This window comes from Pseudocercospora fijiensis (genome assembly GCF_000340215.1).
Source record: "Pseudocercospora fijiensis CIRAD86 unplaced genomic scaffold MYCFIscaffold_1, whole genome shotgun sequence".
Classification (NCBI taxonomy): domain Eukaryota; kingdom Fungi; phylum Ascomycota; class Dothideomycetes; order Mycosphaerellales; family Mycosphaerellaceae; genus Pseudocercospora; species Pseudocercospora fijiensis.
In genome coordinates, this window is record NW_006921532.1 from 11,316,381 (window position 1) to 11,329,354 (window position 12,974).

Below are 12,974 nucleotides of genomic sequence, written 5' to 3' on the forward strand. Positions count from 1 at the left end.
TAGCCCTCCTATATAGGAATAGTACTACTTCACTATCGGATCGAATGCCTAATACTTAGAGCTTCTAAAGCTGCTAATTCTCAATAAGCTCATCCGCTTCAATGCTCGAGTTAGGAGTGTTATTATCAGAAGACAGAAGCGATCCGGATGCCATTCGCATAACGTTTCTAACGGAAGGGTGTTTTGTAGTTTTCATTCGTGCATCTTTGCAAATACAGTAATCATTGTATAAACAGTTGTCTCCGTTAAGGACTTGCCTAGGTGCGATTCTAACATAACTTTAGCTAAAAACGCGTTGTTATTATACTACAGATATATACCTCGTAGCGTATAACGCTCAATCTACAGGATTTGCGACATTTGTCCTCAGGCTCTTTATAGAAGACTTCTTCCAGCCGCTAAACTATAAAGAGAATGAAAGTGATGACAACCTGCAGTGTGGAAAGTGCGTATATATGGCGGAAGAAGTCACTATAAAGAGCCTGAGAAGGAGGTAGCGTCGAGCTCCTTGTACTTCTCTTACAAAATCAATTTGTGTCCTCTTGCACATGTGAGACAGCTTCATCCCATCCCTGAATCTTCAGCATGCCGTCTTCAAGCACAAGCACATTGACCGTGCACCGTCAAGACAACAACAACACAGCACAGCACATCGAACAAGACCCCATCGAAACTCCCAATCCTACATTCCAACCCGTCGGCCATACACTAACCAGCCAAAACGCCACTCCCCTGAACCAAAACCATGGCATCACAATCGAACAATGCTCCAAGACGACTCCGAACCTCTCGACGGAAGAGCCGTCGCCGCCAAAGAATCCTGGCGAAATCCACAAATCAACATCTTCAGACTCGCCGCCGTGAATCTCGTAAGCAGCACCAAACAACCAATAGCCCCACCATCCTCATCAAGACTAAAACATCTCAGGCCTTCTTCAACTTGGGTCTCCACGACGCAGCTTTCGGCCCTTTACTCCCTTCCCTAGAATCCTACTACAACCTAAACTACACAACCGTCTCCCTGGTCTTCCTCGCCGCATTCCCAGGCTACATGCTCGCAGCCTTCACTTCCGACCGCATCCACTTGAAATTCGGACAACGCGGCCTCGCAGGCTTCGCTTCACTTCTGCGTCTCTGCACCTACATCGCTCTCGCCTGTCATCCTCCATGGCCCGTGATTTTAGTCTTGTTGATTTTCTGCGGTTGGGGGAATGGGTTGCTAGATGCGAGTTGGAATGCTTGGGCCGGGGATTTAAACCGTCCGAATGAGATTTTGGGGGTGATCCATTCTCTGTATGGTTTGGGAGCGGCTGTTGCGCCGTTGATTGCTAGTGCGATGGTCGATAAGTATGGGTTGGCGTGGCATGATTATTATTTCCTTGCGTTGGGGCTCGCGGGTTTGGAATTCGGGAGTGGGGTTGCGGCGTTTTGGGAAGAGGATGGGGAGAGTTTTCGAGGGAAGAGTGCGAATTCCAGGGGTGAGGGGGGCAGGACGAGAGCGGCGTTGAAGATGCGGATTACTTGGACGATTGCGGTGTTTTTGTTGTTTTATGTTGGGGCTGAGGTGGCGTTGAGTGGGTGGATTGTTACGTTTATGCAGAGGGTGAGGAAGGCGCCGGCTTTTGATTCGAGTCTTACTTCGACGGGTTTCTGGCTGGGGGTTACGGTTGGACGGATTGTGCTTGGAGTTGTTACGCCTAGGATTGGAGAGAGGTGGGCGATCGTGGGATATCTTCTCACGGCCATGGGACTGGAGCTGGTGTTCTGGCTGGTTCCGCAGTTTGTTGTTTCTGCTGTGGCTGTTGCCCTCCTCGGCTTCTTCCTTGGTAAGTTCATGGTCAGTGTCATCGTTCGGTCATGCTCTGATTGGTATTTAGGTCCAATGTTCCCTGCCGCAGTGGTTGTGCTCTCGAAAGTCTTGCCAAAGCATCTTCACGTTGGAGCAATTTCCTTCACAGCCGCTCTTGGAATGGGTGGTGCGGCTGTTCTCCCTTTTGCTGTCGGTGCCATCGCCAGTGCTGCTGGCGTGAGAGTGCTCCAGCCGATCATTCTGGCCATTCTAGCCATCAACCTCACCATGTGGCTAACATTACCTCGTGTACCGAGGGACAAGCGGTCAGAATAGGGGTCAATCAAGTCGTATTCATCATCAGTTTACGTGGACTACCATACGATCTTGCTTGTAACGCTCAGACGCCATTGTCGAAGGATACGTTTTGAGCTCTGGAATTGCCGGTGTCCGCCTTACTTATCCAGCTGAGCTGTACGGGGCGAAATTGATCTCAGCCTCATATTGCACGCCTGAAGGTCGAGCTTTGCTAAGCTACACCCCTGGCCTTCTCGAGGCTTCACAGCTCGGCTCTACTCTGTCCGATGAGCTAGTAAGACACCTGTTACGTTCGGGCTCCAAAGCAGCGATGTCATCAAAAGATAAGGTATCGCGGTCCAGTAAGGCTTGTCCAAATTGCTGCTGGTTAGCAAGATCCAATCAACCTAGGCAAACCCAGTACTACGTATCGCCCCTACTGGTGCCACTGCCAATGGCATTGATGGCAACACGATCCATCAGGCATTCAAATTGCCACTCAAGATGCGAGAGTACGTGCCACTTGACGGCCAGGCACTGACTGATTTCCAGCAGTCAATGTATAGCGTAATGTACGTTATTATCGATGAGAAGTCAATGCTGGACCTCACTATCCTGCATTGGATCGATCAACGTCTTCGTCAAACCCCACATACAACGAAGGATGTGGTGATTTCCATCAATTGCTTCCTATTGGTGGGAAGCCACTCTTCGCCAAAGCTTCAGATAGGGATACTTCAGAAGCCCTTCGTATTTACTCCTATAAGCGTCAGGTCAACCAGTACAACTACGACAAAATGAAGAGTCATGACAACCCAATTGCTATGCTCAATGCCGAGAATTTGGCCCAGAGGCTTCCAAAGCGAGTTACGAGACTTGACTCAAAACCTCTGCGTCCAAGCCGGTCTTGTCAATGGGAGCATGAGGACCATACGACACATATTCTGGGCCCAAATGCAGCCATGGAAAGGCAACGATGAACAAGAGCACATCAAGACATTGCCGTTGGTATTACTCGTCGAGGTTGACGGCTATACCGGCCCATCTCTCAATCAGGGGCTCGATTCAAATTGACAGCTTGGTCTTCCACCGAATGTGGTCCCTATTATGCCAGTCAAGCGCGAGTGGCAGCATAACAATAGCCAATCCTCTCGCTGCTCCCGCCGTCAATTCCCGCTTACGATCGCCTACGCTATTACTGTCCACAAATCGCAGGGTATGACTGTACCTGTTGCAGTGTTGGACATGTTGAAGAATGACTTTACTCCAAGCCTCGCCTATGCAACGTCGCAACCGTGTGGCAGACTCGCGCTGCATCTTCTGTACGATTTCATGTTATCGACAAGCACCCTGATCCACAGCTACCAGAGCACTACACTGTCAGCATGCTGCTTGGTGAGGCTTTAGTCAATGCATGGAACAACCAGTATGTCGGGCCTACTACCATTGAAGAGACTATCAGATCCTGACTTGGAATGCGGTTCTTCTATGGATACTCTCTACGCCAACCATCAATTCGTCCAGCGCAATATCCTGAGCTTCATCCACCCAGGCGAGAATGTCCGAGAGGTGGATCTAGTAGCACGTATGACTGAAGCTTTCAATGTTCGTATTGGCGCCAGTCAGCTTGAAGATGCTATCGATACTCTCCAGCCTGTCCTGTCTCGCAATGCTTATGTACGTCCCACTCGGCGTACGGTTACACGTCTTCGCCTTGCCGGAGATCCGCAGCCTCAACTAATCGAGCATATGCAAGCACCTGCTCTAGGGCAGCGTGGGCATGTTATGACGGACCATGAGTTCTTTGCTGCCGTGGCTCGCAATCAGCTACAACAGCAGCAATCAGAAGGACTACTTGGCAGCGAGGACATGGCAGAAGATACTCAACAGACACCGGATCAAATAAAGCGGCACCGTGATGTGCCAATGCAAGATGAAGAGCTCGATCTTGAGACCCTCCATCAGATCGAGGAAGCTGACCATCTGGCTATGCAGCGACAACAGCAAGAGATATGCGAACAGCCAGAAATGATGGGCAATGATGCTCTGATCGATGATGCCGATGATCTGGAAGAAGACGATGCTATGAATAAGAGTGGAGAGCTTTGTGATACCGTCTATGTTGAATAATTGGCCTATCAATAGCATCGGAAGCAAAACACACAATCATCAAGCCTGACGTTCACTCAGATCAGACTAGCTGCTATAAAGCTATAAGCAGAGATCGCGATTGTAACCGGCAATCGCAATCGCTTGTGGCGATCATGCAGATAGTCCAATGATTACCAATAAGCACTTCTCTACCCTTACAGGCTGAGCACAAAATCGTGCGCTTCTTTCTCGCTCAGCCCCTCGAAAACCTCAGCACCCGGCTTCTTCTTCCCAAAACATTCGTAGATATCGTCAGGCTAGGCATGCATATTAGGATCGTCTGCGTAGTATACTCATCTAACTTCTTACTTACGATCTCGGCGATCAGACCACCGCAGACTAGCCAGGCCGCAATGAATACTAAAGATGTCAGCAGAATCGGGGCATTGTCAATATAGAAGCCTTACCTGGCCAAGTAACGGCGCCGATGAAGTAAGCCTCTATGCATACCCCGATAGCAAGAGAAATTGTTCCCGCAAAAGCTGAAGATTGTAAGCAGTTGCTCTAGAACTAAATACCTGCAAGATATACGTACATACAAGCTTCGTAGCGGAACAAGTAATAATTTTTCTTTCGACGATCTTTGGGGAGTCGCGGACCACTAGTGCATGAGAAGCACTACTAGCGGGAACAAGAGGTTGGTATAATGCGGTAGTCGGTTGAGACACTATCAAGGGAAGCAAGAGTAGGGAGGAGTTGCGTTGCCACTTCATGTTTGCAAGTTGGAACAGTTGTAAGTCTGTAAGGTTCGGAAAGCTCGAACGCGTAAGAGTAAATGGTTGAAGAAGCAATACGTGCTGTAACTGCTGTCTGGTATTTTAGCTCGAGCTGCTATAGCGTAGGGCTTCTTCGACTCGACTTACGCTAGCGAAGAAGTAGGCAGTGTTAGCGATGGAGTAGCTAGGCCGATAACACACAGCTCTCTGCTCGAGGACGGTAGATACATAGCTCTTCTCGAGCCTGCTGTCGCGCAGGGCTTCGACGTATGCTAGCGAAGGAGTAGGCAGGCCGGTAGATGCATAGTTGCGCAGAGCTCGATAGAGTAGGCAAGCCGATAAGATACAGCTCTCTGCTTAAGCCTACTATAGGTTAGGTATCGATAAAGCTATAAGCGTATGCCTGTTTCTAGGCATCGTAAGCGTATACCTGTTTCTAGGCATCGTAAACGTATACCTGTTCCTAGGCATCGTAACCGCTCTGCCTGTTTCTAGGCATCGTAAACGTATATCGAGGTTCCTATCGTGTAATTTTTAGAGATACGGCCTACGACAATAAACTACCGAGCTCTTCTACCTACCATGTCGTACATTTATGCAAGGTAATAGAGAAAGACTATTCGTGTTCGCTCTTCGCTAAATATCTTATAAAAGTACTTTAGTCCTCTACGAGTAATGAAGTCTCTACTGCTATAGCGACTCGAACCAAACAATATCTCTACTACTTTAGCTAATCGGCAAGAAGTCTACGATGCATACAATTTTGGCTATTATTCTATTAGCTGCATATTCGAATGCAAGTGCAGTACCAAAGATCGGAACGCAAGCTGTTGACGACCAAGGGCATTGTGATTGCCCATCCTGGACCGACTGTTCCGACGGTGTATGTTGCAAGTTCTAAACCTTATAAAGTACTCTGTCTAATTGCTCTAGATTGGTAATTGCGCCAAGGCAGCGATGGAATCATGCCATTCACTAATTACGAGTATTGTCTACAATCCCGTTCGCCTCCCTACTCTAGTAAGACTCCTCGATCCAATCTAACATCTAAGTAGTGCATTGGCAACAGTGAATATTCGGGTAGATGGCAGGGATGGGCGTAAGTATTCGCACTAACAATCCATTGTTAAGACTAATAAGTAGTAGTGAACCCAACGGGTTAGTCTGTGACTGCTACTACTTCTAAGTCGGGGAAGACAGCGAGAAGCGGCTAAGGGCAATTGGGGATACGGTTGGCTGTGTGGAATTTGGCTTCACCAGCCTATATGTCGAATTCAGCCCGCGATGTCGGCCTTTTTGGTATCCACAAATCAACACTCTTTTACCAAATATACGTAGGATAGGTATACCGCATAGGTAGCTATACTTATAGCACTTTGCAGCAGGCTCTTGAAAGACAGATCTTCTTTGAATGCTGCTGATCCGAAGCTGCGTTCTGCTGTACTGTCGAATGCCTCGTACAGAGAAAGCCTTGTTGCTGCCGGGCGCACACCTCTCTTGGTATGGGAGTCAGTATTCCATCAACTCTCCGACCACGGCCAACGGAGTCGCAACACTATAGCTGGTCTCAATCCCAACCAGCCATTCTCACACCTCCTCTTATTCGACATTTCTTCCACATTCTCAAGCTCTTGCCTAAACCTCAACTGTACAGTCTGTCGTTTCTGTATGGAGTCAATTGAACTTCGACGATGACAGGGTCGCAGGCGCGCGACCGCTGAAGCTGCGATTGGCCGCCAAGTCGTGATGGATTTGACATGCTGTAGCGGTGATGTGTTGCGAGTATCAGTCGAGGGCTCGTAGCAGTGGAGTTGACATTTGTTTACACGTGTTCCAACAGGAAGGCCTCGTTGTCCGCATTATCTGATTGGCTGAAAGTTGCGGAGTTCGGAACATAGAAGTGCCGATACGTGTATCAGGTGAAGAGGTGAGGTGAGGTGCTGCGCTGCAAGTCAAAACAACATGCCGTCTGAAAGCCTGCGTGATACATACAATTTTCGTCCCCAATTCTAGAGTTTTGTGGCGCCTGGGGACTTTTGCTTGCACAGCAACGCGCACGTACAGATTTCTGGTCTGTTCACTGCCTTCCCGCAGACGTTGCAAGCCTCAAAACCTGGAAACTGGGTCTCAAAAGATACTTTGAACAACGAAGGGATGCGCTGTGCTCGACTTATTGATGAATAAGTAGCATGATATACGAGGCACTGTTGCTTCAAATGACCTCATCATGCGGGATAACCTTCCACTGCTTCCAGTTCACGAAGCAGCGACCTCGAAGACCTCCCGAAGCTTGCGTGGGGCCAGGTCATTGGTCGCTTTTCAAATGTTTCGTCATGTGACTACAACTTTAGGCATCCAGGCATTCCAACTTACGAGCGCTTCGTAATGCTTGGGTTGCTTGCATAGCAACCTATAGCACATTTTCTGCATGCCGCATTGGGCTCGATGCTCGAATCGGATCTGCTCGGTTTCGTGTTGATGTCGTTCGACATGGCAGGGGATTTCGATTTTGGTCTGCATTGATCAGTTGGTCAATGATGTCTTGCAGCTTTGGAGCAAGGCTTGTCACCAACGGCATGGAGACAATAAGTTCAGACCGCTCTGGTGTACCTCGTATTGCAGTACTATCCGGACTATCCGACCCCCGCGAACGATTTGGCCTTGACTAACGGTGAGCAGAGTCCAAAACTCACAAATGTCATCATGCAAATCGACCATGGCCTGGTAATCTGGCTTACATCCCTGAACGAAAGATCGATGACCTAATGGGAGGATGGCGGGCATCATGGCATAGCTTGCTTTACAGAGGGTTATATACATACAGGAAGCCGTCCCGAGGCCGCCTGAACCGTGTCCCCTGCCTTCCGGGCGATCTATACCAAATTTGGTAGTGATTTTTATAGTAACGAGGTGCTCGGTCCCTGCTATCGTGCTCTTTTAATTCGCTGTTCTCTTTACGTGCTTTCGCACTAATATTAGGTAGTACTAACTCCTCTAAACGGCCTAGTTTTATTATAATCGCGTCTCTTACTAGTACCGTCTCGCGACCCTATTAACGCCGATAACTAGCCTCGCTATTACTTATACTATACAGGATCTTTAGAATAGATAGTTAGCGATAGTAGAGGTAGGGTTTAGAGTATTAGAGGTAATATAAAGTATCGTTTAAGCCCTATAGTACTTAATACCACTTATCCTAATTAAGCGGAGTAACAGATTAGCGCTTAAGAATAGTATTAGATTAGTAGCGCTAAAAGCGCTTACACTTTAGTATTATTATATTCTATCTACTTAAAGGTCTTATCGTCGTCCTATATCTATACTATAGCTAAGTCTTTCTCCTAATTATAATATAGTCTATTACTAAAGGCCTATTAACGTATTTGTTCTTCCGCTATTATAATCTAAATACGTATCTCTTTACTAATCTCTTCCTCGCCTAATTACTAATATATCCTCCTATATACCTTACTCTTAGCAAATACCTTTATATAGTGCTAGTCGTATCGTATAGTACTAGTAATATTATATAGTACTATTAGGGGGATAGTAGTAGTATTAGCGTATTATAGTATTGCCTTTATTGTCTTTATTAATATATAAAAGTATAGCCTAAGGTTAAAGAGTATATAACTCGGATCCGATTTTAGACTAATTAGAGGGCTTAGTTAGTTAAAAGTTTTATAGGCGTATCTTTAAAAATTAGCCTCCCTACGCTATAACTACCTATATACTATTACTACTACTACTAACTATACGTATACGTTATTAGTACTAGTCTAATTTGCTCTTAAGCGCTACTCTAGACTAATAGATACCTTATATAACTCTCGTCGTAAGCTCCTTAAGCTACTCTAGTATTAGGACTAAAGAGGTTATACGTAATTAGTATATAACTAGGCTCGAGTAAAGCTAGGGTCTTAATGCCTTAGGTAGGGCTTAGCGCTTAGTAATAGGCTAACTCTCCTACCTTCCTCCCTTTCCTCCTAGATCCTTATCGAATACTACTTGTACCTACTACTACCCTATCTACCTACTAATATAACCCTTCTTATATAGTATTCGATCTACCCTTTAAGGGCAGTAGCTAGATAGTCCTTATTTTAAGCTTTTAGCGGTATAGCTACGAAAACTATCGATTTAACTATATTACGCCCGAAGAGCGGGACCTATACGTACTATTCTATTAGAATAACCGTACTAATTATTAAGCAAGGCCTTCTATACGGCCTATTATACTAAGTTAATTGTACTAGACCGATACTCGCTAATTCCGCTATATCCGCACTATAGGGGCCTATAATTTATTATTAGTATTACCCCTTATTATAATAGCCGGTCTATTACGAAGCAATAACAACCGCGGCGCCGCTAGTAGCGCTAGCAATAACAACGCTAGTAGCATAGTGCCTACTAAAGTGCCTCCTACTAAAGAGCCTACTAGAGGGCCTACTAAAGAACCTATAATCGAAGGGGATAACCTATCGTTGCCTATTAACGATATCCTTAGCAATATTGTTAACCGTCGATATAACTAACTAGCCTTTAGGCTCTAGCTAGTAGCGAGACTTTAAGAAGCTACCTAAAATAGGCTCGCTACTTTACGTTAAGAACAATAGCTAAAGGCTACCTCCTTCTTAGGCTCTTCTTATAGACATTACCTACCTTCTATCTGTCGTAACTACCTTCTACCTTCTACCTTCCACCTTCTACCTTCCACCTTCTATCTTCTATCCTATTCTTAGCGTCGATCGGATCTCGGTTCTTCTCGATATAGTATAGTGCTAGTAGAGATGTCTTCGTAGAAGAGCCTAAGGACAAATGTCGCAAAGCTGTAGTATTAACCTTATATATCTACAAAACAGGTAGAATAGTACAACAACTATACATTTTGAGTAAAAGTTATATTAGAATTGATTATAGGTATTAAGTAGACGAAAATCAATGTCTATATAATAATCTATATATTTCCAAAGATGTAGGAATGAAAATTACAAAACACTGCTTTAAGACAAACGCTATGCGAATAGCGTCCGGATTGCCTCTGCTACGATATAACTACTACCGTTTGCTATAGGCGGAAACATGCGTAGACCCTTAGAATTACCCGCTCTCTAACCTCTAAGTGTTTGCTATCCGTAACAGTGTCGCGTTATTACGTGCTAATACCGATCGGGTAAACTAGGCTAAAACGCAGCTGTTCAAGGTCTACGCGCTTTACTAAACGCGCATAACTTCGCGCATGTTTATCTAACATATCCGTTACTACTATATATCTACCGTCTTATATTACTAGAGCTGCCCGACTTTAGTATAGCGCAACAACCGAATACCTCCGCCCTAGTAACCGCCTGCTTTAGAGGGATTCAATCGCTTATCGAATTTAAGACTCGAGTCCGTATTCGAATTTCGTATTTCGCATTTCGCCGCTATCGTTATCGCTATCGCTGTACATTATAGCTACCGAAGAAGCCGCTCGTTAAGGTCTACCGCGCTAGGATATAGGACTATTAATAGACTTAAAGTAGGAGGAAGTTAGTGCTAAAGGCGCTAAATATAAAGACATTATTGTCGGTAGTGGATCTAGTAATAAGGACGCCGGACAAGCTATAGAATGTGGCTATGCTTATACTTATACTAATCTTCCGCCTCTACGTATAGCGCCTCCGGATCCGATCTATTACGCTAGCGGTAGCTTTCTCTAGTTAGCTAGGAACCCTAACCTTACTAAGAACTAACGTAGGTAACGGCGCTAGCAGCAGCAAAACTAGGGCTAGAGTTAGGGCTAGTCGAGTGCGAATCTAGTAGGCCGTCTAGCAAAGATATACGACCGGCGCCGCTAGCAGCAATAGTAATAGCAAGGCACGCAGAACACTTAGCTACAAGCTATACTAATCCTTCTATCTCGCAAGGCTTATACCCGCTAGTAGCCAAACTAGTCTACTAAGAAGCTAGAGCTTCCTTAAGATCTATAATAGAAGACCGCCTTCTTCTAGGCTACGACTAATTATATGCTCGATAAGCTATTTAATCTAGAGGAAATCTAGATGTTAATATAGGATGCCGGTCTTAAGCGAGAGGCTATCCCCTTCTAGCGGGACATTATTAAGAATGGCCTGTAGTAGGTACTAAATGCATTCTATCTAGATAAGGGCTATATGCCTTCGGACCTTTAGCGCGAGGTACTATATAACCTAGTTTTCGCAGGCACCGATATAGTAATAATCGAGAAGACCGGTAGCGGTAAGAGCTTAGTCTACTAGGCATATACTATACTAACTAGTCGCATTAACATCTAGATTATCCCTCTAAACCGCCTTAGTAAAGAGCAGAAGGCTAATATCGACTAAACGATACGTACGCTTGCTTAGAAGTCTATAGTTACTACCGGAAACGTCGAGTTAGTACGTTGCTATATAATCTCTACTAAGACTAAGCGTAAGGATCTAAAGATATACGATAATATCGTTACTAGCAAGTACTACTATATCTTCTATAGTCTAGAGTAGGCGTCTACTCCGGAATTGCGAGAGGTATTTAAGAAGATTAGCGATCGTATTAGCCTTGTTACTATCGATAAGCTATACTTAGTATATAAATAGAAGGACTTCCGCGAGGAATTTGCCTAAATATATACCCTCTGTAGCCTGTTCCGCAATAATACCCTATAGCTAGGTGCCTCTACGACTATCTCCTAGGAGACACTCGAATTTGTCTTAAAGTATAGAGGCTTCTGCAACGATAGCCGCGAGGCATTTAAGACTAAGGTTATCCGTACGAGCATCGATCGGATCGACACTATATATATCTTTAAGACTATCCCGTAGAAGCATAGTAGCGACTTCGACTTATTATATCTGTTACTAAAGAAAGCAGTCGACTAGGACGGACAGGCTATACCCGCAAATATCGATAAGGCGATCGTCTTTATTAATAGTCGGGGCAAGGTTAATAAGCTAACCTTTATACTACGTTAGTAGCTTATCCAGCTAATAGAGGGCTAAGAAGATCTAACTAAGAAGTATACCTAGAACAATACTAGCTATAATGTATACAAAGTCGTCGCTTTCTATACTGCTTATATTGCTAATTACGATAAGGATCTCCGATATAACGAGTTTAAGAAGCCTAGCGCTCGTTTATTAACTCGCATTATAGTTAGTACCCTAGCGATCGCTATAGGCACTAATATTAGCGATATTAAATTCGTTATTATATAGCAGCTGCCTATTACGAAGGATATCGACGATGCTATATAGCGAGCTAGTCGTGCTAGTCGTAAGCTTAGCGCAGGACAGCGGTTATATACTATCTTCTTCTTCCCTTAGTATATCGACGATGTAGCTAAGCGTATTCTAGATAGTATTAACTATACCTCTATTATTAATCGAGAAGGTCGACCGGCTAACGCGGACTAATATAAGAATCTCGTATAGGGTGCTATTATATACTAGCCGATCCGACTAAGCGGTCTACGTAATACCGAGATCTCTAGCGAAGATATTAATAGAGACCTAGATTAGGATAAGGATAACGAGGATACTGTTATCGTTCCGAGAGGCATAGGCATAGGCATAGGCATAGGTATAGGCATAGGTATAGGCATAGGTACAGCTATACTAGAAACCTAGGAAGCAGGTAATGCTAATACTAATGCCTCTACGCCTAGGCGCAAGAATTAGTCTAAGAATAACATAGAAAAGCGTAATAAGATCCCCGACATCTTCCGCTTATTGTTTAATAGCTAGTATATAGCGACGCCTCGATACCTACGTACTATCCTTAATAAGCGATACTAGGAAGAGCTCCGATTATAGGATCCTAAGGAGACCCTAGATCGCAAGGATTGCTACAATATTGTTTGTAATCGCGATCTAGATTCGGTATTCTAGTAGGATAAACAGGTACTACGCCTACCGAAAGCCCTAGTTGCACCGTATAAGGGCTCTAAGCAGTACTTCTTACTGCTATACCTATAGAAGTTCTTCGACCGGAAGGCTAATAAAGCTAGCGGCCGGTTT

General features: G+C 45.0%; 4 protein-coding genes across 4 annotated transcripts; 2 read left to right on the top strand and 2 right to left on the bottom strand.

Moving 5' to 3' along the window:
- Positions 1-764: 764 nt before the first annotated feature.
- MYCFIDRAFT_32211 (uncharacterized protein) lies at positions 765-2,125 on the top strand (the record flags this gene model as incomplete). Its single annotated transcript, XM_007921725.1, has 3 exons — positions 765-869; positions 929-1,826; positions 1,878-2,125. 3 exons carry the CDS (start codon positions 765-767, stop codon positions 2,123-2,125), a joined length of 1,251 nt encoding a protein of 416 aa, XP_007919916.1.
- A 2,051-nt stretch (positions 2,126-4,176) lies between these two features.
- On the bottom strand, positions 4,177-4,990 carry MYCFIDRAFT_202028 (uncharacterized protein). Its single transcript, XM_007924024.1, has 4 exons — positions 4,773-4,990; positions 4,645-4,719; positions 4,551-4,597; positions 4,177-4,494 (listed from the first exon to the last, which is right to left on the bottom strand). The coding sequence occupies exons 1-4, from the start codon at positions 4,948-4,950 to the stop codon at positions 4,393-4,395; spliced, it is 402 nt and encodes a 133-aa protein (XP_007922215.1). The 5' UTR covers positions 4,951-4,990; the 3' UTR covers positions 4,177-4,392.
- A 757-nt stretch (positions 4,991-5,747) lies between these two features.
- MYCFIDRAFT_171096 (uncharacterized protein) lies at positions 5,748-6,828 on the top strand (the record flags this gene model as incomplete). Its single annotated transcript, XM_007924025.1, has 9 exons — positions 5,748-5,840; positions 5,887-5,955; positions 6,009-6,052; positions 6,085-6,098; positions 6,141-6,287; positions 6,350-6,626; positions 6,660-6,721; positions 6,748-6,763; positions 6,798-6,828. The coding sequence occupies 9 exons, from the start codon at positions 5,748-5,750 to the stop codon at positions 6,826-6,828; spliced, it is 753 nt and encodes a 250-aa protein (XP_007922216.1).
- Positions 6,829-6,868: 40 nt separating this feature from the next.
- MYCFIDRAFT_171097 (uncharacterized protein) lies at positions 6,869-7,737 on the bottom strand (the record flags this gene model as incomplete). Its single annotated transcript, XM_007924026.1, has 7 exons — positions 6,869-6,986; positions 7,012-7,163; positions 7,200-7,268; positions 7,294-7,341; positions 7,373-7,554; positions 7,596-7,641; positions 7,669-7,737. 7 exons carry the CDS (start codon positions 7,735-7,737, stop codon positions 6,869-6,871), a joined length of 684 nt encoding a protein of 227 aa, XP_007922217.1.
- Positions 7,738-12,974: the final 5,237 nt, after the last annotated feature.